Consider the following 27,201-nt stretch of genomic DNA (forward strand, 5'->3'; position numbering starts at 1 on the left):
ACCAGGTCAGACTTGTGTTTGGATGGATGTCCAAATAATGTATTGTGTAAACTAAGATAATTGTGAAGGTGATGACCTCAGGTGAGAGGAACATATGATCACCCTCTACAGCATGGAGCATTTCCCCAGTTCCTTCAGGATAGAGCTCAAATTCCCACATTTGTCTTACAAAGCCTGTCTTTGTCTCCAGGTATGTCTGTCTCCGTGGCTTTAGCTGCTGTATATAATTAGACCACCAAACCAACATCTTCTACATGCCTGAGGCTTTCCTTGTGCCAGGAAGATGCTACCTCTTACCCTCCTCAAACACCAGAGAAGCACATATGCAGCTTTCGATTCACTTCTTAAGAGGTATTTAACTGCTCTATGATAGGTTTTTGTGACCCTTTCTCAGTAGAATTCACCACTGAAATAAAGAGAAAAGAGCGTGTACAAATGCACATGTACATACATTCATATGCATACACTATGTCTCTATACAGCTGTTCTTTCATTTATTGGTGAGAGCTAGGAAAAATGGAGAATTTGCCATGGATGCATAACTCATAAATTTTAAGATTTTTTTTTTTAGAATTTAGCATAGATTTTCTCCTGTTGTTTAAATGGCTTTCTATACTTGTTAATGTCTATTTCATTCTTAGTACTTTCTATTTCAATTGAGTCTTTTTTTGATATTTAGTTGTTTAGAGATTTTTTTTTTTAGTTTTTAACCTAATTGTGATGAGACCTGAGAATATGGTCAGTATGTTACAGTCCTACAAAACTTCTTGAGATTAGGGTTATTGCATAACATGTGATCAATTTGTGTATACGTTCATATGCATTTCTAAAGAATATTAATCTTTAATTGTTGGTTGAAACAGTCCACTTATACCATGAGTTTGAGCTTGTTAATGTGCTGTATAAATCTTCCACATCTTTCCTAAAACTTTTATCTACTTGATCTCTTAATGGTAGGAAAGAAGTATTAAAATTCTCTCATTAATGCAGTGAATTTTTCAGTTTCTTTTTGAGTTTTATGTTTTTTCCGTCCGTATTTTGAGGCTAGTTTACTAGAGTATGGAATTGATCTGTCATCTAGGTGCATAAAAAATTTTTGTCACTATTTGGTGAGTTTCTTTATCTATAGTTTCTTTATCTATCTATAGTTTCTTTATCTATCTATCTATCTATCTATCTATCTATCTATCTATCGTTTCTTTATCTGTCTATAGGCAAGAAATGATTCTTGCCTCGAGCAATGTAGCTATACCAGCTGCCAACTAGACCATATGTTTCTTGAAATATGTTTTGTAATATGTTGAATGCCAATATTTTTGCATACTATATTTTAGATTTGATTTCTGTGACCAATATATGGATATTTAAGAATGCTATCAGACTATGTTTATTCTATTTTTACGCTATATTAAAGCAACTCTTATTATGGTTCTAGTCATGAGAATTACTGCCCATTTTTTTTAAATGTGGGCTTTAAAAAGCCCATAACAGTGAATTTATCACGTTAACCATTTTTAAGTGTACAGTTCAGTAGTAGTGGTAATATCTTCACGTTGTTTTACAACAGATCACTAGAACTTTTTTTATCTTGCATCACTGAAATTCTTTACCAACTGAACACTAATTCCCCTCTTTCCTGCCCAGAGGCCTTGGCAATAGCTTTTTACTTTCTGTTTCTATCATGTTGACTGTCTTAGATACTTCATATGAGAAAAATCTGACAATATTTGTTCTTTTGTGACTGGCTGACTCTTGCTTGGCATAATGTCCTCAAGTTTCATTCATGTTGTAGCATATGACATGATTTCCTTCTTTTTAAAAGCTGCGTAGTATTCTAATATATGTATATGCCATGTTTTCATTATCCAGTTATCTGTTGTTGGACATTTGGGTTGCTTCCGCCTTTTGGTTATGGGGAATAATGTTGCAGTGAACATGGGTGTGCAAATATCTCTTTGAGATTCTGCTTTTCATTCTCTTTCATTTCACTCAGAAGTGAGATGGCTGGATCACATGATAATTCTACTTTTAATTTTATGAGTAATCTTCATACCGTTTTCCACATGACTGCACCATCTTACATTTGCATTAATGTAACCTGGTGCACAAGTATTCCATTTCTCCATATCCTCACACCCACATGTTATGTTTTGTTTTTCTGAATAATAGCCATACTAATGCTATAAGGTGATATCGCACTGTGGTTTTCATTGGCATTTGTCTTATGAATAGAGATGTTGAACATACTTTTGTGTGCTTTTTGGCCATCTGTATATCATATTTGGAGAACTGTTTATTCAAGTTTTTTGCCCAGTTTTTAAGGATGTTGTTTGTTTTTGTTGTTTGGTGGTAGAAGTTGTCTATATATTCTAGATATTAACCTCTTATCAGATATATGATTTGAAAATATTTTCTCCCATTCCACTGGTTTTCTTTTCACTCTGCTTTTGTTTTAAGTTTATTTACTTAGAGAGAGAGAGAGAGAGAGAGAGAGAGAGAGAGAGAGAGAACAAGCAGGACAGGGGCAGAGAGAAAAGAGAGAAAGAATCTCAAGCAGGTTCTGCACTGTCATCACAGAGCCCAGCGTGGGGCTCGAATTCATGAACCGTGACATCACGACCTGAGCTGAAACCAAGAGTTGGATGCATAACTGACTGAGCCTCCAGGGCACCCCCACTCTTCACTCTTTTGATTGACTCCTTTGATTCCCTGAAAAATTTTAGTTTAATTTTTGTATATTTTCCTTTCACTGACTGTGTTTATGGTATTATATCCAAGAAATCATGGCCAAATCCAATTTCCCCATGTTTTCTTCTAGTTGAATAGTTTTATGTCTTATATTAGGTTATGGAGTTAATTTTTTTTATATGTTGTTAGACTATGTTTATTTCAAAATACTTTTTACTGTAAAATCAAACACAGATATGATAAACCACATTAAACAAGTGTATAGTTAATGAATTAGGATACTGTGAAGACCCGTATCAACCGCCATTCTGGTTAAGAAATGCAACTTTGCCAAGTTACCCATGTGCCCATCCTTGTGTCACAATTAAATCACTACTCTCCCCTCTTTCCAAATGGAACCGCTGTTCTGAATTTTCGTTATAGCTTCACTGCATTTCTATATAATATTATCACCCAAGTATGAATCCCTAGAAACTATATTCTTTCACAACTTGAAACATGGCAGTGTTCTTAATCAATCTCCAAGTACGCTTCATACTTTTTTTTTTTCCCTTTGGCCACTGGGCTCTCCTACAAGTACACTTTATTTCTAATTTATCTGTGGAAGAATCTCAGCCTGTACGGTTTCCTACAGTCTAGATTTTGCTGACTGCACACTTCTTGGCATTTTACCATGTTCCTCTGTCTTCTGTGTTTCCTGGGAATTATCAGTTGGAATCCAGAGGTTTGACCAGACTTAGGTTCAATCTGTTTAGCAAGAATATATCTGATGGGGCTTTATTTCATCAGGAAACACGTATTTGTCACTACATGTTAGGTTAAAAGCCATCGAGGCTGAAAATACAGATTTATTAATTCAGTGGAGATTGCAAAATGATATTTTAATTTGATTATTTCTTTTATACATTACCTTGAAAGTATTATACAAGATGGTTACCTTCATTTTTAGTATTTATTTCCTTGTATTCATTTCCTCTTTTCAAGATAACGAATTGATTCCCTGTTATCTTCAGGATGTAATCAACCGATTAATTAAAAAATAACATATCAGTACACACTTGAGAATTAAAGCCTATTTTATTGGTTAATTTCTCTTTTTTTAAAGCATTTTTTGTTTATTTATTTTATTTGAGAGAGTGCAAGGGAACAGGGGCGGGGCAGAGAGACAAGGAGAGAGAGAATCCCTATGCGGGGCTTGACCCCACAAGTGATGTGATTATGACCTGAGCCAAAATCAAGAGTTGGACACTCAACTGACTGAGCCATCCAGGTGCCCCATGTTGATTAATTTCGTGTTAAAGTAGTTCAGTATTCCCTCTTTGGGCCAGTGGAAGCTCCTTGCAGTCCTCTTGATATGACTCTTGGTATGATATTCTTTGCAACCTGATATGTCAATATTTTCCAGGCTCATTTTACACATTTTATGAAAGGGATCTTGGATTAGCCATTAATCCCAGATCCCTGGTTTTCCTTTAATATTTGATTTATTTTAATGGTGGTGATATTTCAATACCACAATCTGAGCAGTAGGGTTATTCAGCGGGCAAAACTAGGAATTTTTATGAATACCTATTTTAAAAGAAAAAATAATTCTTGATATCCCTGATAGTAATTGCAGTTTGTTATTTCCATCTCAAATTCAAGACCATAGGGTTTTTACTTGATCTCTTTAGTATCAGTTCCCTTTTTTCCCACACTGACAACCTAAGAATCTAGGCACTTGGGGAAACATATATATGAGAGAATAAAGACATCCCACAATTTTTTTTAATGTTTATTTTGAGAGAGAGAGAAAAGGAGTTTTAGCGGAGAAGGGGCAGAGTTAGGGAGAGAGAGAATCCCAAGCAAGCTCAGCGCTGTCAGCACAAAGCCCCACATAGGGCTTGAACTCTCGAACTGTGATATCATGACTTGAATGGAAATCAGGAGTCTGGTGCCTAACCAACTGAGCCATCCAGACACCCCTGTCCCACAATTTCTTACTTGTTTTTACTCACCTTACAAATTTAGTGGTCTTAGAATAACAATATGAACGTCACCACCACTAATTTTGATGACTAAAAACAGTTAAATTTTTTTTTCTCTCTGCTCTTTCTTTTCTTCCTTACTTGATCTGCTTTCACCTTTTGGTGCTATTAGACTACAATGCCCTTACTACTACACCCGCCCCTTTTTAACCATAATTGAACACTGACTCTACAATAACAATATATTTAATAATGTTAAGCAGTATTTAGGTTGTCTCACTATTAATTTTGATTACATGAAGCTCATTCTCTACTAGATTTCTTATGAAACACTCTTGGTACAACACACTGATTTATTATATGTTGAATAATTCCAGATATTAAATTATTTGGTCACATTATTTCTATTAAGTATGTTATATATGTATTATATTTTCTCCTGACATGAATAATGATAATTAAGTTCTCATGATAGTCTAATTATTTCCTTCATAAGCCAAATGACTTTTTGCCTGAAGATATAATTTCTTTCCTTTGTTCTTTTCAGTATAGTAACTTACAAGAATATATCTTGCTGTTGGCTATTCTGGTTCAATATTCTCAGGTACACAAAAGCAGTCTCTAATTATGTATTTTCAAGGTTTTGTTTTAATTTTAGGAAAGTTTCTTCAATTATAGTTTTTAATATTTTTCTCTTGTTTTAATTTTTTTAATAACTGCAATTGTCCAACTTGTCATTTCTTTGCCTATCTTTAAATTTGTCACTTTCCCTTGAATATCATTTATCTCTTTTATTTTTAAAGAATGTTTTATTTATTTTTTTCTTGAGAGAGAGCGAGAGAGCGGGAGAGAGTGTGAGAGACAGAGGCAGAGAGAGAATCTCAAGCAAGCTCCACACTGTCAGCACAGAGCTCAACATGGGGCTTGATCTCACAAACCCTGAGATCATGAACTGAGCTGAAATCAAGAGTCAGATGCTTGGGGCGCCTGGGTGGCGCAGTCGGTTAAGCGTCCGACTTCAGCCAGGTCACGATCTCGCGGTCTGTGAGTTCGAGCCCCACGTCGGGCTCTGGGCTGATGGCTCAGAGCCTGGAGCCTGTTTCCGATTCTGTGTCTCCCTCTCTCTCTGCCCCTCGCCCGTTCATGCTCTGTCTCTCTCTGTCCCAAAAATAAATAAACGTTGAAAAAAAAAAAAAAAAGAAGAGTCGGATGCTTAACTAACTGAGCCACCCAGGCAACCCCTTCTTTTCTTTTTAATATTTAATTTTTTCCTTTTCCACATTGCATTTCTTGATCTAAATGGTTAGTTGTGTTTATTTCTTTCTGTTTCTTCTATTTTAGTTTTCTTGTCTATGTTGTATATTTTGTATGAGACTTGGACTTTGATACTTTTCTTCTTCACCATTTTTTTTAATTTGGTTTTTTGAACTTGTAGAAAGAGACAGTCAGATATTTTCTTCTAATATCAAGAGTTCCTGCTTCAGTTTTTATGAAGTGTTAAAAAGTAGAGTGTCTTGCTTTCAGATATTTTCTGATTCAGTAGTAACTTCCACTGGCCCCAAATGAGAAGTATGGAACTCTTTTATTATTTTTCAAGATTGTTTTGTCTATTTGGAGCCCCATGCAATTCCATACAAACTGAAAGATTGGCTTTTCCACTTATGTGGAAAAGACTGTTGGAATTTTGATAGGAATTGCATTAAATCTATAGATTACTTTGGGTTGTATTGACATCTTAACAATGTTAAGTCTACCTATCCATGAGCATGTTATGTCTTTCTATTTTTTAAATGTATTTTAAAGTTTCTTTCAGCACTGTTTTATAGTTTTCAACATGCAAGCTTCTCACCTCCTTGGTTAGAGTTATTCCTAAGTATGTAAGTCTTTTCATTGCTATCGTAAACAGAATTACTTTCCTAACTTCCTTTGTAATTGCTAGTGAACAGCTATATGTTGGTCTAGTACTCTGCAACTTTGCTGAATTATTTTATTAACTCTGGTATCTTTCTTGTGGGTTTACTGGGTTTTCTATACCTCTGATCATGTCAATTGCAGGAGTGCCTGGGTGGCTTAGTCAGTTGAGTGTCTGACTCTTGATTTCAGCTCAGGTCATGATCTCACGGTTTGTGAGTTTGAGCCCCACATCAGGCTCTGCACTGACAGTGTGGGTCCTGCTTTGGGTTCTCTCCCTCTGTCTCTCTCTTTCTTTCTCTCCATTGCTTGTTCTCTCTCAGTCTCAAAATAAACATTTTTAAAAAGACCATGTAAATTGCAAATCAAGATAGGTTTGTCTCTTCCTTTCCAATTTGGATGGGCTTTTCTTTTCTTATCTGGTAGCTCTACCTAGAACTTCCAGTATAGTGTCAAGTAATAGAGGTGAAGCAGGATCCTTGTCTTGTCCCTGACCTATTTATTTTTTATTTGTAATGCCTAACTGGCATAATACATTGATGTTAATGTTGTTTGTGGTTTGTCTTAGTCTGCTATAAAAAAACAAACAAACAAAACCAAACTGTAGACTGAGTAGCTAAAAGACAAACATGTATTTCTCAGTATTCTGGAGTCAGAAAAGCCCAAGATCAAGGTTCAGCAGATTTGCTGTTTGGTGAGGGACTGCTTCCTGGTTCACAGACAGCCATCCCCTTGTTGTGTCCTCACTGGCAAAAGGGGCAAAGGAGCTGTCTGAAGTCTCTTTTATAAGGGCACCATCCCACTCATGAGGGATCTACTTTCATGACATAATCAGCTCCCCAGAGGTCACTTCCTAATACAATCACTTTGATCATTAAATTTTCATCATGTAAATTTTGGGGGAACAGAAACATTCAGTCTACAACAGGGTTTAAAGAAATATTTGTACATACCATTAAGAGAGATTCATGCCTACTATGTAAATTCAGTTTAGTGTTACTGGGACTATGGCAAAAGTCTACACTTCTTTAGGAGGGTGTAAAGAAAGGGAAATTGATCAATCCTATCTGTCAGGGATCACAAAAAGCATCATAGAAGTGACTGCCTTGAATATTCAAAGCAGGAAAAGTGTTTGATAAGCAGGTATGAGCAGAGAGAACTTGAGAAGCTTTTTCTAGGAAAAGAGATACGACAAAAGCTCCAGAGGGCTTATACGGCTTGTTGCTATAGGATAACTTTCAGTAGTTGAAGTTGACCTGGATTGTAGGATCAAAGGAGAGACTCTGTGAAGATGACTAGAAACATACAATGTGCTATGGAAAAATTTGGATTTTATCTTGGAGGAAATGGGAAAAATATAAAGATGTTTGAGATTGTCCAATCTGCATAGAATTGAGATGATACTCCACAGATGTTAGTTGACTGATTATAATATTGTGTGGTGGAAACCTGTGGGGAAACTAAGCACACTTTGCTGTCAACTGAGTGCATGGTGTTTTTGTAATCTCACAAGCCAAAGGCCAAAAAATGCCAAAAGAAACTATTGTATGCAAAAAACACTACCTTTCTTTCATTTAGTGAGTAAAATAAAATGAAGATTAAAGACAGACCTAGTATGATGCTGTTGACAGCTCTTTAAAGTAGGAAAAGACCCACAGCCATTGAATCTTGGAGGAGATGGTATTAGTTTTATTCCTTCTTCATGTTGTGCATCTGATATGTTCTCCTTCCATACTGAACAATGGTGACCCAAGGGACTTGCAAAATTGTGAAAGTTAGAGATCTTTAGAAACCTAGGGCTGAATCTAAGGAACTGCAAAGTGAAATAAATTTGGGGGGCATTTTCTCCTTGTCTTCACCCCTCTCTCTAGCTCTTCAGATGCTTTTAACATTTGACTACAGTCAGAGATCTAAAGTCCCGCTATAACCTCACTACATAGATCTGGGTCTTCTTGGAGGATCCCATATTCTTAAGTTACCTCTTTTCTTTGATGTCAGCAATAATAAAATAATACTAGTAATATTACACAGGTAATATTTCTTGATTGCTTACTATGTGTTAGGCAAACTGTGTGATCAAAGTAATTCAGTCATTACATCAGATACCTCTGTTCATCTTTCCAAATATGAGAAAAAACCATGTCATGACAATAACAGGTAATATTTCTTGATTGCTTACTATGTGTTAGGCAAACTGCCATGATCAAAGTAATTCAGTCATTACATCAGATGCCTCTGCTCATTTTTCAAAAATGAGAAAAAACCACATCAGCTACATGATATCTGGCTTTTGAAAGATTCCAAACACCTTCTGCATACTTCTTGGCATACTTTGATTATATCCCCTAACTGCTTCTGATTAGGGCCTTCATGTTCACACAGGTACAGCAAATATTTAGCCTGATAACATTATTTCTGTTTCTTCCCAGTCCCCTTCTGTGAGTGTGTGTGTGTGCATGCATATGTGCATGGGGTGGGGGTGGAGTAGGAGAGACATATGATGTGAAGGCAAAAACTTTATCTTAACTTTAACTCTATTCTCCTCTCAGTCTTTGTAATCAATGACCACTCCTGATTTTGGTTTTCAAACTTCATTGTTGTCGGTGAACTTGAGATTTCCCCCTTCCCAATATTCGTAAGCATTAATTAATCACTTAACTTGTTTATACATTAATTTATTAAAAATATGTATTTAGCAATTGAATGTGATCAAAGAGTTACATAATTAGGGTAGGTCTGTTAGTACCAGTTTCTCCAGGAAAGTTCCAGTTTAAATGCATTATTAATAGTGAAAGCACTTTTTATAGTGTTGTAGTTTGAAAAACAAATAATATTCCTAAATTACTCCTGGGGGATTCAGGGAAACTGCAATGTAAATGAAAAAAAATAAAAATTGTAGTAATAAAGTTTAGGAGAGACTTTGAAGTTAATACTTATGCTTTCAAGAGGTCCAGTATATACTTAAATTAGACTCTTGATTGAATTTAATTCTATCACTAAAATTTACTTTCTTTAAGTCCCAATCTCTGGGAATGAGCTTGAGAGTTGTGGATTTATTGATTTATGACTGTTCTTTTAATTCCTAGGGCCTAACAGATCAGACAGAAAATCTCCAGTGCCTTACATCTCTAAAGAACATTGAAATGATCAGCTTTATGGACAGGAGCTTCTCAGGCTATCTTGGGTTGCAGCAAGCGTAAGTCCAATATTTGCGCTTGTGGTTGCCTGCCACACTAGGCTACTTGGTGTAGATTGATTTTAAAGATTTACCAGTTAACCATTAGAATAAAGTCACTATACAATCTCTTTAAAAAGTGTTTCCTGAGATACTTATACCGAGCCTTGTTGTACTTCTATTAAAGTTCCAACTTGATGAATAATGTCATGTGGAAAAGTCCCCACACCCCTTATCTTTTAGCTCAAATTTTGGTCCAGCACAACAAGCAACAGAGTTAGTAATCCATGCTAATTTCATGAGCCAGGATCTTGATGAAATATTAGCTAGTTTTTTTTTTAAACCTCTTCTTAAAAAATGCTGCAACCAACCCATCACAAAATTGGATTTTGTGGCTTATTAAGAATTCTCATCTAGGCTCTGACTCATACCTATCATGCTTTAGGAAGATGACAGCGTCATAGGGTGAAGAAACACTGTGGGAGTTGCTTAATAATAATTAAGGCTTGAACTAATGTCTTGCAGTATCTGTCTCAGAATCTCTTTTTCTCAGCACTGTGAAGAGACTGGAGAAAGGGATATTATGGGGTTCAAAGCTCTCTGTTTGGGACTGTTTTGTGCTCTCTGTGCTTCTTACATTTATATCACCATTCCAGGCAACATTGAAGAATACTGGAAAGTAATAGCCTTATTTACAGTTGCTAAAACCTGCACATTTATGGTAAGATTAACATTTTTTATTCTGGATATTGGAATGTCTTGTTGACTACAAATCGGTTCTTATGAACTTTTTAGAAATTACTGTTTTGAAATAACCATTGCTTCTTTGTTAGAAAAAATAAATTACACAAAATTAACTAAAGTTATAAAACTAGCTATATCTACATCTGTGCAAACAGAGTGGGACAGAATTCTTGCTTCTAAGGAGTTTGTATCCAGATGTAAAGTTTGTGTATACTGTGATATGCATAAGTGGTATTCTTGACAGGAAAGCTTTGAAGCTTACTTGATACCTTACATTTGAGTTATATTTAACATATTTGAGTTTCCAGTTATATTTTACTTATATATAAGTGATACTTATCAACATTATTGAGACTTGTGCCTATTTGGTGTTAATTTAGGGCTCTCAGTATTTCATTGGTTTCCACTGTTTATCTTTTTTAAAATTTTTTTAAGGTTTATTCATGTTTTAGAGACAGAGACAGAGCATGAGTGGGGGAGGGGGAGACAGAGACGGAGACACAGAATCCAAAGCAGGCTCCAGACTGTGAGCTGTCAGCACAGAGCCCAATGCAGGGCTCGAACCCATCAACTGTGAGATCATGACCTGAGCTAAAGTCATACACTGAACCAACTGAGTCACCCAGGTGCCACTCCATTGCTTATCTTTAATCAAAATTTCTAGATTTCAGAGATTGTCTGACTTGAAATATGCAGGGTCGATTATGAATTCAAGCAAAAACAGCTCTTGGTAAGGGAGAAATATGGTTAGGATAGCATTTTTCAGCTCTTAGAATACACAGGTTTTCAGTAATGTATACTTCTCTGAATCCCCACTACCTTCCGACTATTTGGACCAGTTTACAGAGGAGGAAAAGAAGTTCAGAGGAGCTCACGCAGCTAGAAAGCGACCACTTCAAAATTTGAAGCCACAAATGCCTCATTCCAAAACTTGTACTCTCTCTGCCAAACCAAGTGGCTCCCAGAAAGGTCGTTTGATGACGGAAACAGTAAGAAGCTGAAAGGAGAAGACAAAGCAGCAGCAAATGATTAGAGAAGAGAGAACAATCTATGATATAAGGAGAGGCTGTCCCATGGTACTTTGCACAGCAGACAGTGGTTCTGTGAAAACACAACCATCTCCTGTCTGCATCTGCCTAGTCCTGCTATTTCTCTCCCTGATCACTTCTAGCGGCTGACCTTAAGCATAACTGCTTCTTTCTCCAATGCTTCTACTCCTTGATTTAACGTAACATGAAAGAAGATGTGGGGAAACAAGTGCCGACTCCATAGTCTTTTCCTTTTTCAGCTACAAATTATTCCCACCATTGTCCATCTATAACACAATTATGCACTTTATAGATTTCACATTGTATATGGATTGTTCTTTATTTTTACAAAGATGCTAAGAAGAGCACCCATGTATTTACTTGCAAGATTATTCTAGTAAAATTAACAGTCCTTGGCTGTTCTCAAAAAAAAAAATATTCTTGTCAGTACTGAATTTTGTAACTCAAAGTTGAGATACCAGAAGATACATTACTGTATCACAGGAAATGGAAGTGAAAAGTAAAGTTTTTGAGGAAGTAATCTTGATAAATAAAATGCATTGCTATGGAGTCATATGTTAACTTGGAAGGCTGAGTTTGGTAAAAGAAAGCATGTCCAATCTTCTAAACTTTCCTTAATCCTCCATTGTACATTTTTAACCTATAAAATGGGGATATTAATCATAAATACTTTAGAGGATTGCTCTGAGAATTACAGATAATGTATGGTAGAACAGCACAAAATAATCTCTAAGGTGATACTTTTGTTATTCAAAAATACTTACCAGCTCAGAAACATAAAATGTCTGAGAAATGAGAAGAAAAAGCAATTCACTTTTTAAAATTTGCTTCAGTAAATGAAAAATTAGCTTAATTTACCCATTTCCCAAAATCTTGCCTTAAAGGACACTCTACCTGATTATATTCAGTTAGCATGAAATTACTTAAGAATTTTTAGTAGTAAAGAATACTTAAATAAGGCAAGATTCATTAAATACGTACATGTAGTAGGCACTCCTCTATGTACATTAGAAGTCCTAACTCACTTAGATCATACAACAGCCCACTGAGGGATTTGTTGTTATTATTATGATTACAATTGTATAGATAAAAAAATTGAGGTAGAGCGTAATTTGCTTCAGATCATATACTCAGTAAGTGATGGTATAAGTGGTTGGTCTGGAAAAATGAGTGCAGATTTGGCTTTGACCTTTACTGGCTGCAACTTAGGGCTTCTGCATGCTTCCTCATTGTTAAAGTATAGGAATTAGATATTCTCTAAGACCCTGTAATACCATACTCTGAAATAATTGTAGGAATGTGTTTGATGTACTATTGACCATGTATTTTTAAGTTTTTTTCTTTTGGGTAAACTGCCCAGTGACATGTCATGAATTTCCTAGAAAAGTTATCAGAAATAACAGGGAGATATTTTTTTTCAGTGCTATCAAATATGGGGTTTGAGAGATGGGGGTTGGGTGCTAGGACACAGCTATTTAAAGTTGAAAACAGGGCATTAAACAAAAACAAAAATAAACTATTGGGACCTCATCAAGATAAAAAGCTTCTGCACAATGAAGGAAACAATCAGCAAAACTAAAAGGCAAACTACAGAATGGAAGAAGATATTTGGAAATAACATATCAGACAATGGGTTAATATGAAATACCTATAAAGAATGTGTCAAACTCAACACCCAAAAAACAAATAATCCAGTGGAGAAATGGACAGAAGACATGAACAAAGACTTTTCCAAAGATGACATCCATATGTCTTACAGACACATGAAAAGATGGTCAACATCACTCATCATCAGGGAAATAAAATCAAAACCACAACAAGATACCACCTCACCCCTGTCAGAATGGCTAAAACTAACAACTAAGGAAACAACAGATGTTGGCAAGAAGGCAGAGAAGGAGGAAGAGTTTTGCACTGTTGGTGGGAATGCAAACTGGTGCAGCTACTATGGAAACCAGTGTGGAGGTTCCTCAAAAAATTAAAAATAGAGCTACCCTACAATCCAGCAATTGCCCTACTAGGCATTTATCCAAAGGATACAAAAGTACTGATTTGATGGGGCATATGGACTCCAGTGTTCATAGCAGCAATAGTGACAATAGCCAAATTATGAAAAGGCTCAAATGTCCATCAACTGATGAATGCATAAAGAAAATATGGTGTGTATGTATGTGTGTATGGGTATGTGTGTGTGTATATATACATATACCCATACCCATACACACACACACACACACACACACACACACACACACAAACACACAAATTGGAATACTACTCAGTAATGAAAAAGAATGAAATCTTGCATTTGCAACAATATGGATAGCGATAGAATATATTTTGCTAAGCAAAATAAGTCAGGCAGAGAAAGACAAATACCATATGATTTCATTCATGTGAAATTTAACAAATGCAACAAATGAACATAGGGGAAGGAAAGGAAAAATAAGATAAGAACAGAGGGAGACAAACCATAAGAGACGCTTAAATACAGAGAACAGACTGGGGGTTGTTCGAGGGGAGGTAATTGGGAGTATGGGTTAAATGGGTGATGGGCACTAAGAAGGGCACTTGTTGGGCTGAGCACTGGGTGTTATATGTAAGTGATGAATCACTGGGTTCAACTCCTGAAACCAATACTACACTGAATGTTAACTAAATTGGATTAAAATAAATAAATAAAAAGCATTAAAAATAAAAAAAAGATAACCAGGGCATTAAATAACTGTTAGTGTGAGCATAAGAGAACTTTTAAAATTTTGGATTAGATAAAATGAGCAATAAAGAAGAAAAATATGACAACATTCCTATAAAACAAAAAGAAAAGAAAATATGTTATAAGACCTGGAAATTTTCCAGGTAAGAATTTACAATTATAAAATAACTTCCAGTTAATTGACAGCTTTTGAATGACCCAGTTACTAATAAAATACAGGATACTTTAGATTTTCAAAGGCAAAAAAGTATGGAATAAAGTCTATACAGTATTACTTGGAAATAAATATTACAAATTTGGTGTAATATAAGATGAAATGTTCAATTTTGTTTTGCTTTTACAGGATATGTGTTTTGAAAACTTAGGTATTATGAAACATGGGGACTTAATTTCCATGATATTCAGTCTGGACTATACACAGCCACTCTCAGATGAAAATGTCACAGTGACCGATACAATATTTGTTGATACTCCAGTACGTTTGTACTTGCCAAAGAGAAAGTCAGAAATCCGAAGACCAGCTGTCATCTATATTCATGGTGGTGGTTTTTGCTTTGGAAGTTTCAGTAAGTTTATCACATAAGGAAAAAACTATAACTGGCAATATGTTTTTGGTATAAGAAATATTTAATATAAATGTACATACTTATATGTATAATAGGGATAAGTATAGCTATAAATATTAGATATTGAACAGATGTAGACATATGTTTGGAGAAAAATAGGCAGACCATTATTTCTGTTTTTGTTTTGCTTGGTTTTGATAAGCTCTTTCTTCTCAGCTTCCATATTGAATCAGCTCATATCAAATGAAAATAAGACATGAAGGAGTCAATTAGTACAACTTCTTTTCTGTGACATTAGAATATATTCAGGAGCAGAAACGTTGAAGTGATATGGATGTTGTAAACAGTAAATCGGAATCACATGTTGTTGGTTGCTACAAGATCAAGTTTGTAAATACCAATAACAATAATGCTAACAGTTAGTAAAGCTTAGAATGATAGCTAGTCTCAATTCTTTTAAAGGAAAACACAAAATAGACATAGGTTACATTAAACTCCTTCTTATGAAGTCTAATTTCCCCGTTCATTTCTGGCTATGATTTAAGAGGAATAGGTAGAAGATTCAAACCAAAAACATGAATAAATTTTCCTTCATGAAAGCTTTGGAAAACTCTTTGATAGAATGGTGCTGGTATATCAGGAGGAGGCACCATTCTATTTAATTAAACAAATGAAGAGAATGGAGGAAAGATAAACAGGTAAGAAGTGATTTTTTTTAAGCTTTTGCCTTTCTCTAAGCCTCATTGGATTCTAAATAGTGAGAACCTTATAAAAATATGTGCATATAAGAAGCTACACTTCACCAAACAAAAGTTATGAGGATTAGTCACAGAGAAAATTGGCATGGAAAATTGATGAGGCACAAACACTCAGATGAATATACAAAAGGCCAAAACAGTTAGACTGAAATTTTGGCTTTCCAGATTTCTCCTTCCTAGCTTTCTGACAACTAACAAATTAGAAATAATATATAGTCAGTAAAATTTCATAGTGACTTGTCAAAAGAAAATTATTTACGTGATTTAAATGGAGGTTAGAGAGTTTAGTTGGCCAGGCTCACTTGAAAATCATTTGATGACCCCACAGGTCCTCACTTGAAGAAGGATGATGGGATTTGGGTTTGGGTTTTGGTTAGGATAAGCTGGGAAAAATTGAGTCCTTGTAATTCCAGCTCAGGAGGCAATATTCAACTTTAACCAAAACTCGTGGGTGGGGCTTGGTCCCTGTGTTCATGTCCCTTGGTTGGTTGGTTGGTAGATTCCTGAAAACCATCCCAATAGTCACTATTGAATTTACGATCATCCTTACAAGTATAGGATGATAGCTTGCCTCTAAGACAATAATTAGTGAAAACAATTCTGCTTTTTTATTTAATTTATGTATTTTGAGAAAGAGAGAGAATGCAGTAGGGGTAGAGGGAGAGAGAGAATCCCAGGTAGGCTCTGAGTTGTGAGCACAGAGCCCAACATAAGGCTCAAAGTCATGATCCATGAGATCATGACCTGAGCTGAAATCAAGAGTGGGACACTTAACTGACTGAGCCACCCAGGCAGCCCAGTCAAAGCAATTCTAGGAGCAGGTAATAGGATGCGGTAAAGATCAAGACTCTTGGAAAGATGTGATTCATAGGTGAATTTTATAACATCCAGGGAAGCAGGTATTCTGAATGTCCTTCAGGAAGTCCTCATAAAGATTGCTTTCTTTCTCAAAGATTTTAAAAGATTCTGGAAAGTGAATTCTAAAGCACACACTGTGACAAGGAAGGGAAGGACAGTCATGTCGTACTTCTAGTAATGTATGAAGCCCTAAGACAATGCTTCTCAAATTTTAGTGTCTCAGCATGACCTAGTAGACTTGTTAAAAACTGTTGGGCCTGGCCTACAGAATTTATGATTCAACAAGTAATGGTGGGGACCGATGATTTGCATTTCAAATTAATTTCCAGTTGCTGTTGATGATACTGATCCGGGCACTACACTATGCTTGACTGCTTGTGGAGATCAATGACCTGTGCCCTGCGGTGGCTCAGAAATCCTGTCCCATGTATCTGAGTTCTGTCTCTCATTCGTGTGTCACTCACGGCCTGTTTGACTCTAGGCCTCCCAGTGCCTCCCACTCAGCTAGAGAGCAAGCTTGTTGCTATTTCAGAGGAAAGAGGGTATGAAGGATTGTATGCCCTCACATTTTGAATGCTGTGTCCTTGGCTCAATCCCCCCTTCTGTAAGTTTGTTATCCACCATATCCATCCTTGGCTCACTTCTTTCTAATATTCTCACAGGAATATCAGACAAAATCTGTTGACAAAATGACTCTTTCTCCCTTTGCTCCATATCATATATCTCTTTCCTTCTTATTTGGCTTCATCAGTGTATCTCCACCAATACTCTGTTTTTTTGCTTTTTAACTTTGAAAAACATGTTATGCTCATTTTTATCTTGAAAAAATATTTTTCCACTTGGCCATGAATTCCTCTGTCTCATTAGTCCCTTTGATTTCCCTTTCCTTCTCAGACCAATTTCTATACACTGTAGGTTCTAGGACTTCCCTATTTCCTTCTTTACCCACCCTTAATTAATTCCTCGATCTCTCTACTCTAGTGCATTTGATGAATACTAGTCTCTTCTCCTATTTGACATTCTCACTGCTGCTCCTTTTTCTTTCTATGACAAAGTATCTCCTAGATTTCCTCTGTTATTCATTGTTTTCTCATCTCCCTCCCTCTCTCATTTAAAAACAAACCAAGCAAACAAAATAACAGGTTTCCCATACTTACTCTTCATGAATATTCTTGTCCCCCAGAATTCTCTCCCTATCTTTGGGATTTGACTGTACATACTCTCTTTTCCAATCCCTGATCTTCTCCAAATACCCACATGCTGCTGACATCCAGTCCTGAATCTGCTTCTCTGACACTATTCCTGAGTCCTGATTCCACATATACACCTATCACTTAGACATTACAACTGGACAAACCACAGACATCTCAAGCTCCACATGATCGAGTATAATTTATTGTCTTGTGTCCAAATGGCCTCAGAAGAAACAAACAAAAGAACCACTATCAATCTAAAGCAACATTGAATGCTCTCAGTAAATAGCACTTATGATCAATTAATTATAGTTCCTTAGCACTTACATCTAATTACCATATCCCATTCATTGTACTTCTGAACATTTTGACTTCATTAACACAGTTTAGTACTTCGTCATCTTTTACAGATAATCTTCCCTGATGTCTCTGCCTCTTCCCTGCTCAACCTTATTTCATCTTCTACACTTAGTATACTGGATCTTTCTAACATGCAAGTCTGATTATATGATTTCTTTGTCTAAACTCTTCACTTTTATCACTTAATAAATTTAAATCCATTAGCATAGTGTTCAGATTTCCAGGTTCTTACATATTTAACTTGCCAATGCTCTCATTCATAATTTTGTTTCAGTCATACTGAACTTAATATTTAGTTCCCCACCGACCTGTGTATTCTTATTTCTATCTCTGCCTGTGCTTTTCTAGTATGTTCTTCCCATCTTACTGCTAGAAGACTTTTGGTCACCCTTTTATATTTAAGTAAAGTATCATTTTGTGTGGTGTGTGTGTGTGTGTGTGTGTGTGTGTGTGTGTACTTTTCCTTGGCTCTAAAAGACTTTAGTAATGTTTCCATGTGTCCATTGCAGCTTGTGTTTACCTGCTGGCAGCAATCCTTGTTTTATTTTAGAATCGTGTTGCATGTTTGGGTTAGCCTCTCTCCAGGAAGTGGGATCACCACTGAGCATCTAGCTAATAAGCACATTCCTTATAATGAAGGTTAAACAGATAAATGTCTTCTGGAAAAAATATACTGAATTACTGAAAGGAACTTGTGTTGTTGTTGTTCTAGAGGGATTCTTAGTCGAAATGCTTTCACAGTATTTTTTTTTAATTTTTAATTTCATTTTTTTACTTTATATCCAAATGAGTTAGCATATAGTGCAACAGTGATTTCGTGACTAGATTCCTTAATGCCCCTTACCCATTTAGGCCATCCCCCCTCCCACAACCCCTCTAGTAACCCTCTATTTGTTCTCCATATTTAAGAGTCTCTTATGTTTTGTCCCCCTTCCTGTTTTTTAATTTTTTTTTACATTTATTTATTTTTGATAGAGACAGAGCACATGTTGGGGAGGGGCAGAAAGAGAAGGAGACACAGAATCTGAGGCAGGCTCCAGGCTCCAAGCTGTCAGCACAGAGCCAGACGTGAGATTTGAACTCACAAACTGTGAAATCATGATCTGGCCGAATTTGGATGCTTAACCAACTGAGCCACCCGGGTGCCCCTGTCCCCCTCCCTATTTTTATATTATTTTTGTTTCCCTTCCCTTATGTTCATCTGTTTTGTATCTTAAAGTCCTCATATGAGTGAAGTCGTATGATATTTGCCTTTCTCTGACTGACTAATTTTGCTCAGCACAATACCTTCCAGTTCCATCCACGTTGTTGCAAATGGCAAGACTTCATTCTTTTTGATTGCTGAGTAATACTCCATTGTATGTATGTATGTATGTATGTGTGTGTGTGTGTGTAGATATAGATATAGATATAGATATAGATATAGATATACACGCACCACATCTTCTTTATCCATTCATTCATCGACGGTCATTTGGGCTCTTTCCATATTTTGGTTCTTGTTGATAGTACTGCTATAAACATTGGGGTGCATGTATCCCTTCAAAACAGCACACCTGTATCCCTTGGATAAATACCTAGTAGTGCAATTACTGGGTTGTAGGGTAGTTCTATTTTTAATCTTTTGATAAACCTCCATACTGTTTTCCAGAGTGGCTGCACCAGCTTGCATTCCCACCAGCAGTGCAAAAGAGATCCTTTTTCTTCGCATCCTCGCCAACAGCTGTTGTTGCCGGAGTTGTTAATGTTAGTCATTCTGACAGGTGTGAGGTGGTATCTCATTGTGGGTTTGATCTGTATTTCCTTGATTATGAGAGATGTGGAGCATCTTCTCATGTGTCTGTTAACCATCTGGATGTCTTTTTTTTTTAATTTTTTAAATGTTTATTTATTTATTTATTTTTTTAAATTTTTTTTTCAACGTTTATTTATTTTTGGGACAGAGAGAGACAGAGCATAAACGGGGGAGGGGCAGAGAGAGAGGGAGACACAGAATCGGAAACAGGCTCCAGGCTCTGAGCCATCAGCCCAGAGCCCGACGCGGGGCTCGAACTCACGGACCGCGAGATCGTGACCTGGCTGAAGTCGGACGCTTAACCGACTGCGCCACCCAGGCGCCCCTTAAATGTTTATTTTTGAGAGACAGAGAGAGACAGAGTGCAAATGGGGGAGGGGCAGAGAGAGAAGGAGACACAGAATCCGAAGCAGCCTCCAGACTCTGAGCTGTCAGCACAGAGCCTGATGCGGGACCTGAACTCACAGACTCTGAGATCTTGACCTGAGCCAAGTTGGATGCTTTAACTGACTGAGCCACCCGAGCACCCCAGAACTGGATTTCTTTTGAAAAGTGTCTGTACATGTCTTTTGCCCATTTCTTCACTGGATTATTTGTTTTTTGGGTGTTGAGTTTGATCAGTTCTTTATAGATTTTGGATACTACCCCTTTATCTGATATATTGTTTGTAAAAATCTTCTCACATTCTATTGGTAGCCTTTTAGTTTTGCCAAAAGTTTCCTTCACTGTGCAGAAGTTTTTATTTTCATGAGGTCCCAGTAGTTCATTTTCTCTTTTGTTTCCCTTGCCTCCGGAGACGTGTTGAGTAAGAAGTTGCTGTGGCCAAGATCAAAGAGGTTTTTGCCTGCTTTCACCTCTAGGATTTTGATGGCTTCCTGTCTTACATTTAGGTCTTTCATCCATTTTGAGTTTACTTTTGTGTATGATGGAAGAAAGTGGTTCAGGTTCATTCGTCTGCATGTCTCCGTCCAGTTTTCCCAGCACCATTTGCTGAAGAGACTGTCTTTTATTCCATTGGATATTCTTTCCTGCTTTGTCAAAGATTAGTTGGCCATATGTTTGTAGGTCCATTACTGGGTTCTCTATTCTGTTCCATTGATCTAAGTGTCTGTTCTTGTGCCAGTACCATACTGTCTTGATGATTACATATATATATTAATTGATGGTTACAGCTTTGTAGTATAGCTTGAAGTCTGGGATTGTGATGCCTCCTGCTTTGGTTTCTTTTTGCCAGATTGCTTTGGCTATTCAGGGTATTTTCTGGCTCCATACAAATTTTAGGATTATTTGTTTTAGCTCTCTGAAGAATGCTGGTGTTACTTTGATAGGGATTGCATTGAATATATAGATTGCCTTGGGTAGTATTGACATTTTAACAATATTTGTTCTTCCTATCCAGGAGCATGGAATCTTTTTCCATTTTTTTGTGTCTTCTTCAATTTATTTCATAAGCTTTCTATAGTTTTCAGTGTATAGATTTTTCACCTCTTTGGTTAGATTTATTTCTAGATATTTTATGGTTTTTTTGTGCAATTGTAAAGGGGATCGATTTCTTGATTTCTCTTTCTGTGGCTACATTGTTGGTGAATAGGAATGCAACCTATTCTGTGCAACCAGTCAACACACCAATTTCTGTGCGTTGATTTTATATCCTGCAACTTTGCTGAATTCATGAATCAGTTCTAGCAGTTTTTTGGTGGAATCTTTTGGGTTTCCATATAGAGTATCATGTCATCTTAGAAGACTGAAAGTTTGACCTCCTCCTGGCCGATTTGGATGCCTTTTATTTCTTTGTGTTGTCTGATTTCAGAGGCTAAGACTTTGAATACTATGTTGAATAACAGTGGCGAGAGTCGACATCCCTGTCTTGTTCGTGACCTTAGGGGGAAAGCTGTCAGTTTTTCCCCATTAAAGATGATATTATCGTTGGGTTGTTCATATATGGCTTGTATGATCTCGAGGTATGTTCCTTCCATCCCTACTTTCTTGAGGGTTTTTATCAAGAAAGCTTTGTGTATTTTGTCAAATGCTTTCTCTGCATCTATTGAGAGGATCATATGGTTCTTTCCTTTCTTTATTGGTGTGATAAATCATGTTAACTGTTTTTCAGAACCAGCCCTGCATCCCAGGTATAAATCCAACTTAGTCGTGCTGAATAATTTTTTTAGTGTATTGTTGGATCTGGTAGGGTAATATCTTGTTGAGGACTGTTCATCAGGGGAATTGGTCTGTAGTTCTCCTTTTTAGTGTGGTCTCTGTCGGGTTTTGGATTCAAGGTAATGCTGTCTTCATAGAAAGAGTTTGGAAGTTTTCCTTCTATTTCTATTTTTTGGAACAGCTTCAAGACAATAGGTGTTAACTCTTCCTTAAATGTTTGGTAGAATTCCCCTGGAAAGCCATCTGGCCCTGGACTCTTGTTTTTTGGCAGATTTTTGATTACTAATTCGATTTCCTTACTGGTAATGGCTCTGTTCAAATTTTCCATTTCTTCCTGTTTCAGTTTTGGTAGTGTATATGTTTCTCAGAATTTGTCCATTTCTTCCAGATTACCCATTTTATTGGCATAAAATTGCTCATACTATTCTCTTATTATTGTTTTTATTTCTGCTGTGTTGGTTTGTGATCTCTCGTCCTTCATTCTTGATTTTATTTATTTGGGTCCTTTCCTTTTTCTTTTTGTTCAGACTGGCTAGTGATTTATCAATTTTGGTAATTCTTTCAAAGAACTAGCTTCTGGTTTCATCTGGTTTTTTTTGGTTTTGATAGCATTAATTTCTGCTCTAATTTTTATTATTTCCTGTCTTCTGCTGGTTTTGGGTTTTATTTGCTGTTCTTTTTCCAGCTCCTTAAGGCATAAGGTTAGGTTGTGTATCTGAGATCTTTCTTCCTTCTTTAGTAAAGCCTGGATTGCTATATACTTCGCTCTTATGACCGCCTTTGCTGCGTCCCAGAGGTTTTGGGTTGTGGTGTTATCATTTTAATTGACTTCCATATATTTTTTAATTTCCTCTTTAACTGTTTGGTTCCCCCATTCATTCTTTACTAGGATGTTTTTCAGTCTCCATGTATTTGAGACCTTTCCAATTTTTTTCTTGTGGTTGATTTTGAGTTTCATAGCGTTGTGGTCTGAAAATATGCACGGTATGATCTCGATCTTTTTGTACTTACTTAGGGCTGATTTGTGTCCCAGTATGTGGTCTATTCTGGAGAACGTTTCATGCGCACTGGAGAAGAATGTACATTCTGCTGCTTTAGAATGAAATATTCTGAATATATCTGTTAAGTCCATCTGGTCCAGTGTGTCATTCAAAGCCATTGTTTCCTTGTTGATTTTTTGATTAGATGATCTGTCCATTTCTGTGAGTGGGGTGTTGAAGTCTCCTACTATTATGGTATTACTATCGATGAGTTTTTTCATGTTTGTGATTAGTTGATTTATATATTTGGGTGCTATCCCATTTGGTGCATAAATGTTTACAATTGTTAGGTCTTCTTGGTGGATAGACCCCCTGATTATGATATAATGTCCTTCTACATCTCAATACGGTCTTTATTTTCAAGTCTAGATTGTCTGATATAAGTATGGCTAATCTGGCTTTCTTTTGTTGACCACTAGCATGATAGATGCTTCTCCATCCCATTATTTTCAATCTGAAGGTGTCTTTAGGTCTCAAGTGGGTCTCTTGTAAACAGCATATAGATGGATCTTGGTTTCTAATCTATTCTGTTACCCTATGTCTTTTGATTAGAGCATTTAGTCCATTGACGTTTAGAGTGAGTACTGTAAGATATGAACTTATTACCAATATGTTGCTTGTAGAGTTGGAGTTCGCTGGTCCTTTTTAGTCTTTATTGCTTTTGGTCTTTATTTATTCGTTTGTTTATTTTTTCATCTTTTCTCCCATCAGAGAGACCCCCTTAAAATTTCTTGCAGGGCTGGTTTAGTGGACACAAACTCCTTTAATTTTTGTTTGGGAAACTTTTTATCTCTCCTTATATTTTGAATGACAGCCTTGCTGGATAAAGAATTCATGGCTTCATATTTTTCTGATTCAGCACACTGAATATATCCTGCCACTCCTTTCTGGCCTGCCAAGTTTCTGTGAATAGGTCTGCTGCAAACCTGATCTGTCTTCCCTTGTAGCTTAGGGACTTTTTTTTTTACCTTGCTGCTTTCATGATTCTCCCCTTGTCTGAGTCTTTTGTGAATTTGACTCTGATATGCCTTACTGATGGTCGGTTTTTGTTGAGTCTAATGGGGGTCCTCTGTGCTTCCTGGATTTTGATGTCTGTGTTTTTCCCCAGGTTAGGAAAGTTTTGCGCTATGATTTGCTCACATAACACTTCTACCCCTATTTCTTTCTCATCCTCTTCTGGGACCCCTATAATCTGATGTTGTTCCTTTTTAGTGAGTCACTGATTTCCCTAATTCTTAAATCGTGCTCTTTTGCCTTAGTCTCCCTCTTTTCTTCTGCTTCATTATTCTCCGTATGTTTGTGCTCTATATCGCTGATTCTCTGTTCTGCCTAATCCATCCTTGCCACCGCTGCATCTGTTTGAGATTGCAGCTCAGTTTTAGCATTTTTTAATTTCATTGACTAGCTTTTACTTCTTTTATCTCTGCAGAAAGGGATCTTATCTATTTTCGACACCAGCTCGTATTCTTATTATGGTGATTCTAATTCTGGTTCAGACATCTTGCCTGTATCTGTGTTGGTTAAGACCCTGGCTGTTGTTTCTTTCTGCTCTTCTTCTGGGGTTAATTCCTCTGTTTCGTCATTTTGATGGGAAAAAAGGCATTAATGAGGTAGAAAAATTAAAATTAAAAAAATTAAAATTAAAAAAATATTAAAATTAAAAAATTACAAACAATCACACACACACAAAATGGAATAAATGATGCTAGATCCTAGGTGTGTTTTGGTCTGGGTGTTGAAAGTGCTTGATAGATTAGAGAAAAGGGAAAAAAAGAAAAAAAAAGGAAATCGTTTGAAAATTTTAATAAATGAATACACTGACGTAGACTAAAATGAAATGACGGTAGTAAAATAGAGTTTGGAAAAAATTACAAAAAAGTAAAAAATATAGTAGAAAAAATTTAAAGAAAAAGTATTTTTAATAAAAAATGATAATAAAAATGATTTTTTTCTCTTTCTGTATTCAATAAAAAGAAAAAAAAGAAAATCGGATAGGTGGACTGGCTAACAGACTGAAATACGACTGAAATTACATCGTTTTCCCCTAGAAGTCAAAGTATGAAGCACTTGACAGGCCATAAACTAAGTAGGTGGTGAGACTTGTGTTCTTGAAGAGTGAGGGTGGCCCAGTTGGGCAGGGCGTAGTGTCACAGCTCTGCTAGTTGGCATTCTCCATCCTCCACTAGATGGCGCTGCTAGCCTACTGGAGTGGATTGTTGTGGCGCTTGTAGGTGCATATTTGCATATGTGGGAGTGATGAAAATGGCGACACCCAGCTACCCAGTCTCTAGTATCGGAACTCTGTTCTCCTTGATCAGCAATCACGCACCCATCCTTCATCTTCGGTTCCACCCACTCCCCCCTTTCACACTGTCCATGACCAAGCCCCAGGCAGCACCTCCTTTCCGAATTTTTTCTCAGATGCAGCTGCCTTCCCCAGCCCCCCCTTCTGAGGGACTGTGGCTTTGTCTCTATCCCTCTGTGAAGGGTCTTATTGAACAATGGCTGGGTGCTGGCAGCACGTAGGAACACTTGCTGGACCCTGCTGCTGCCGGTGCCCTGAGAATGTGGCCAGGTGCCAGCCCACCCCAGAAAAAGTTCGTGAGATAGTGTAGCAGCAGCATTTCAGGGATTTTGGAAAATCACAACAGACATCTGGCACCAGGCTTCACCCCAAATGATCTTGTTCTAGCGCCAGAGAATGGGGCCATTCTCTGGGGTCTTCTGGGACCAGGTGGCCTCACAGCCTCCAGCAAATGTCCTGCCAGCAGTAGAACTGTTCTCCCCGTGTGGCCTGAGAACCTTCTGGACCCAACTCTGCTCCTGGGGCTTCACCCTTCCCACCAGAGCATTGCTAGTATCGAGCTGTGGAGTTTCAGACTCTGCACTCCTCCTGTTTATAGTCTTAATGGAATTTAAACCCTCTCCTTTCTCCTTTCTCCCTTTTTAGTTCAGTCCCTGTGGCTGTTTCCAATTTTCCACTTTCTCTTCAGCTGCTTTTGGGGAGCGGTGCTTTTCACATATTCTTCCCCCCCGCCCACCATCTCCATCCTCTCCCTGCATGAAAAGCAGCTCCCTGCCCTCTGCGGTTTCTGTCTCCCCACGTTCACCTCTCCATGCCACATACCTGCTGAATTCTGTCATTCAAGTTGTGTAGATTGTTGTGTTAATCCTCAGATCAGATTTAGTGTTGGTCTGGCTGTATTTCATGGACGCAAGACACACAGAAAACTTCCATGCTGTCTGCCATCTTGGCTCCTTGCTTTCCTAGTATTTCTATATCTTTTTTATCTCCTTAATGTTTTCTGTAAATTAGAGTTCACATATAATTTAATTTATACTAGGCATTTGTAGTTGGAATATTATGCTTCCTTTATAAAATACATTTTAAGATATTCTGAGATATATAAAAAGATAAATTAATGAGGCCAATTTGGCCTCATTTGTCTCAAAAGAGATGCATTTTTAAAATTTATTTATTTTGAGAGACAGTGTGTAAGCAGGGGAGCAGCAGAGACGGAGAGGAGAGAATCCCAAGCAGACTCTATGTTCTCAGCACAGAGCCCAACATGGAGCTCTATACCACCAACAGTGAGATCATGACCTGAGCAGAAATCAAAAATCTAATGCTTAACTGACTGAGCCGCCCAGATGCTTCTCTAAAGAGATGTATTAATACCCTTAAAGTTCTTATAAGGTCTATGAAATATCCAAGTATCTATATACACATTACCTGGGTCTTCAGAGCAGAAGACAAATGCTCACAGATAGGAAAATATCACTTTGGAAAATACTTGGAAGTTCTCCTGATTATCATGTTGATTTCCCCTTTATTGACAAATGCAATGATTGTGATCAGTAGTTCCTAAAAAATGTGCAAATTATCATTCAGGATGCATGTTCCAACATTTTGTTCAGCAAATTCCTATTGTGTCTTTATTCTGTGTCTTGGCTTTATATTTGTGTATTGTTTATAGATATGTGAGAGCTTATATTTATAAACTAGAAAGGACTTAGATAGCTTCTATTTTTTGACAGATCAGGACATATATAATATAACTATTTATTTATAAATTTCATTTTTCCTTTTTTGTTTCCTAGGCTTCCTATTTTTTCTTCTTTATAACTTGAAGTTGTTTTGAGAACTAAGAAATATAAGAATATCTTTCTCTAGTCGATTTATTTACATAAAACAGTGGTTGTTATTTTTCACCCTCAATACTA

The 27,201-nt window shown here is 36.8% G+C and overlaps 1 protein-coding gene across 1 annotated transcript in view; it reads left to right on the plus strand.

Annotated features, from left to right (window-relative positions):
• The first annotated feature begins 10,324 nt into the window (after nucleotides 1-10,324).
• The window catches only part of AADACL2 (arylacetamide deacetylase like 2), a 33,990-nt gene continuing 17,113 nt past the window's right edge, over nucleotides 10,325-27,201 (plus strand). Inside the window, exons 1-2 of the mRNA XM_047100021.1 lie at nucleotides 10,325-10,462; nucleotides 14,594-14,816. Coding sequence (XP_046955977.1) covers nucleotides 10,325-10,462; nucleotides 14,594-14,816 — 361 coding nt within the window. The remainder of the gene's footprint in view (nucleotides 10,463-14,593; nucleotides 14,817-27,201) is intronic.

The sequence above is a fragment of the Lynx rufus genome, unplaced genomic scaffold (genome assembly GCF_022079265.1).
Source record: "Lynx rufus isolate CCGP_SWC_20201006 ecotype Redwood Valley unplaced genomic scaffold, mLynRuf1.p SCAF_5, whole genome shotgun sequence".
Taxonomy (NCBI): domain Eukaryota; kingdom Metazoa; phylum Chordata; class Mammalia; order Carnivora; family Felidae; genus Lynx; species Lynx rufus.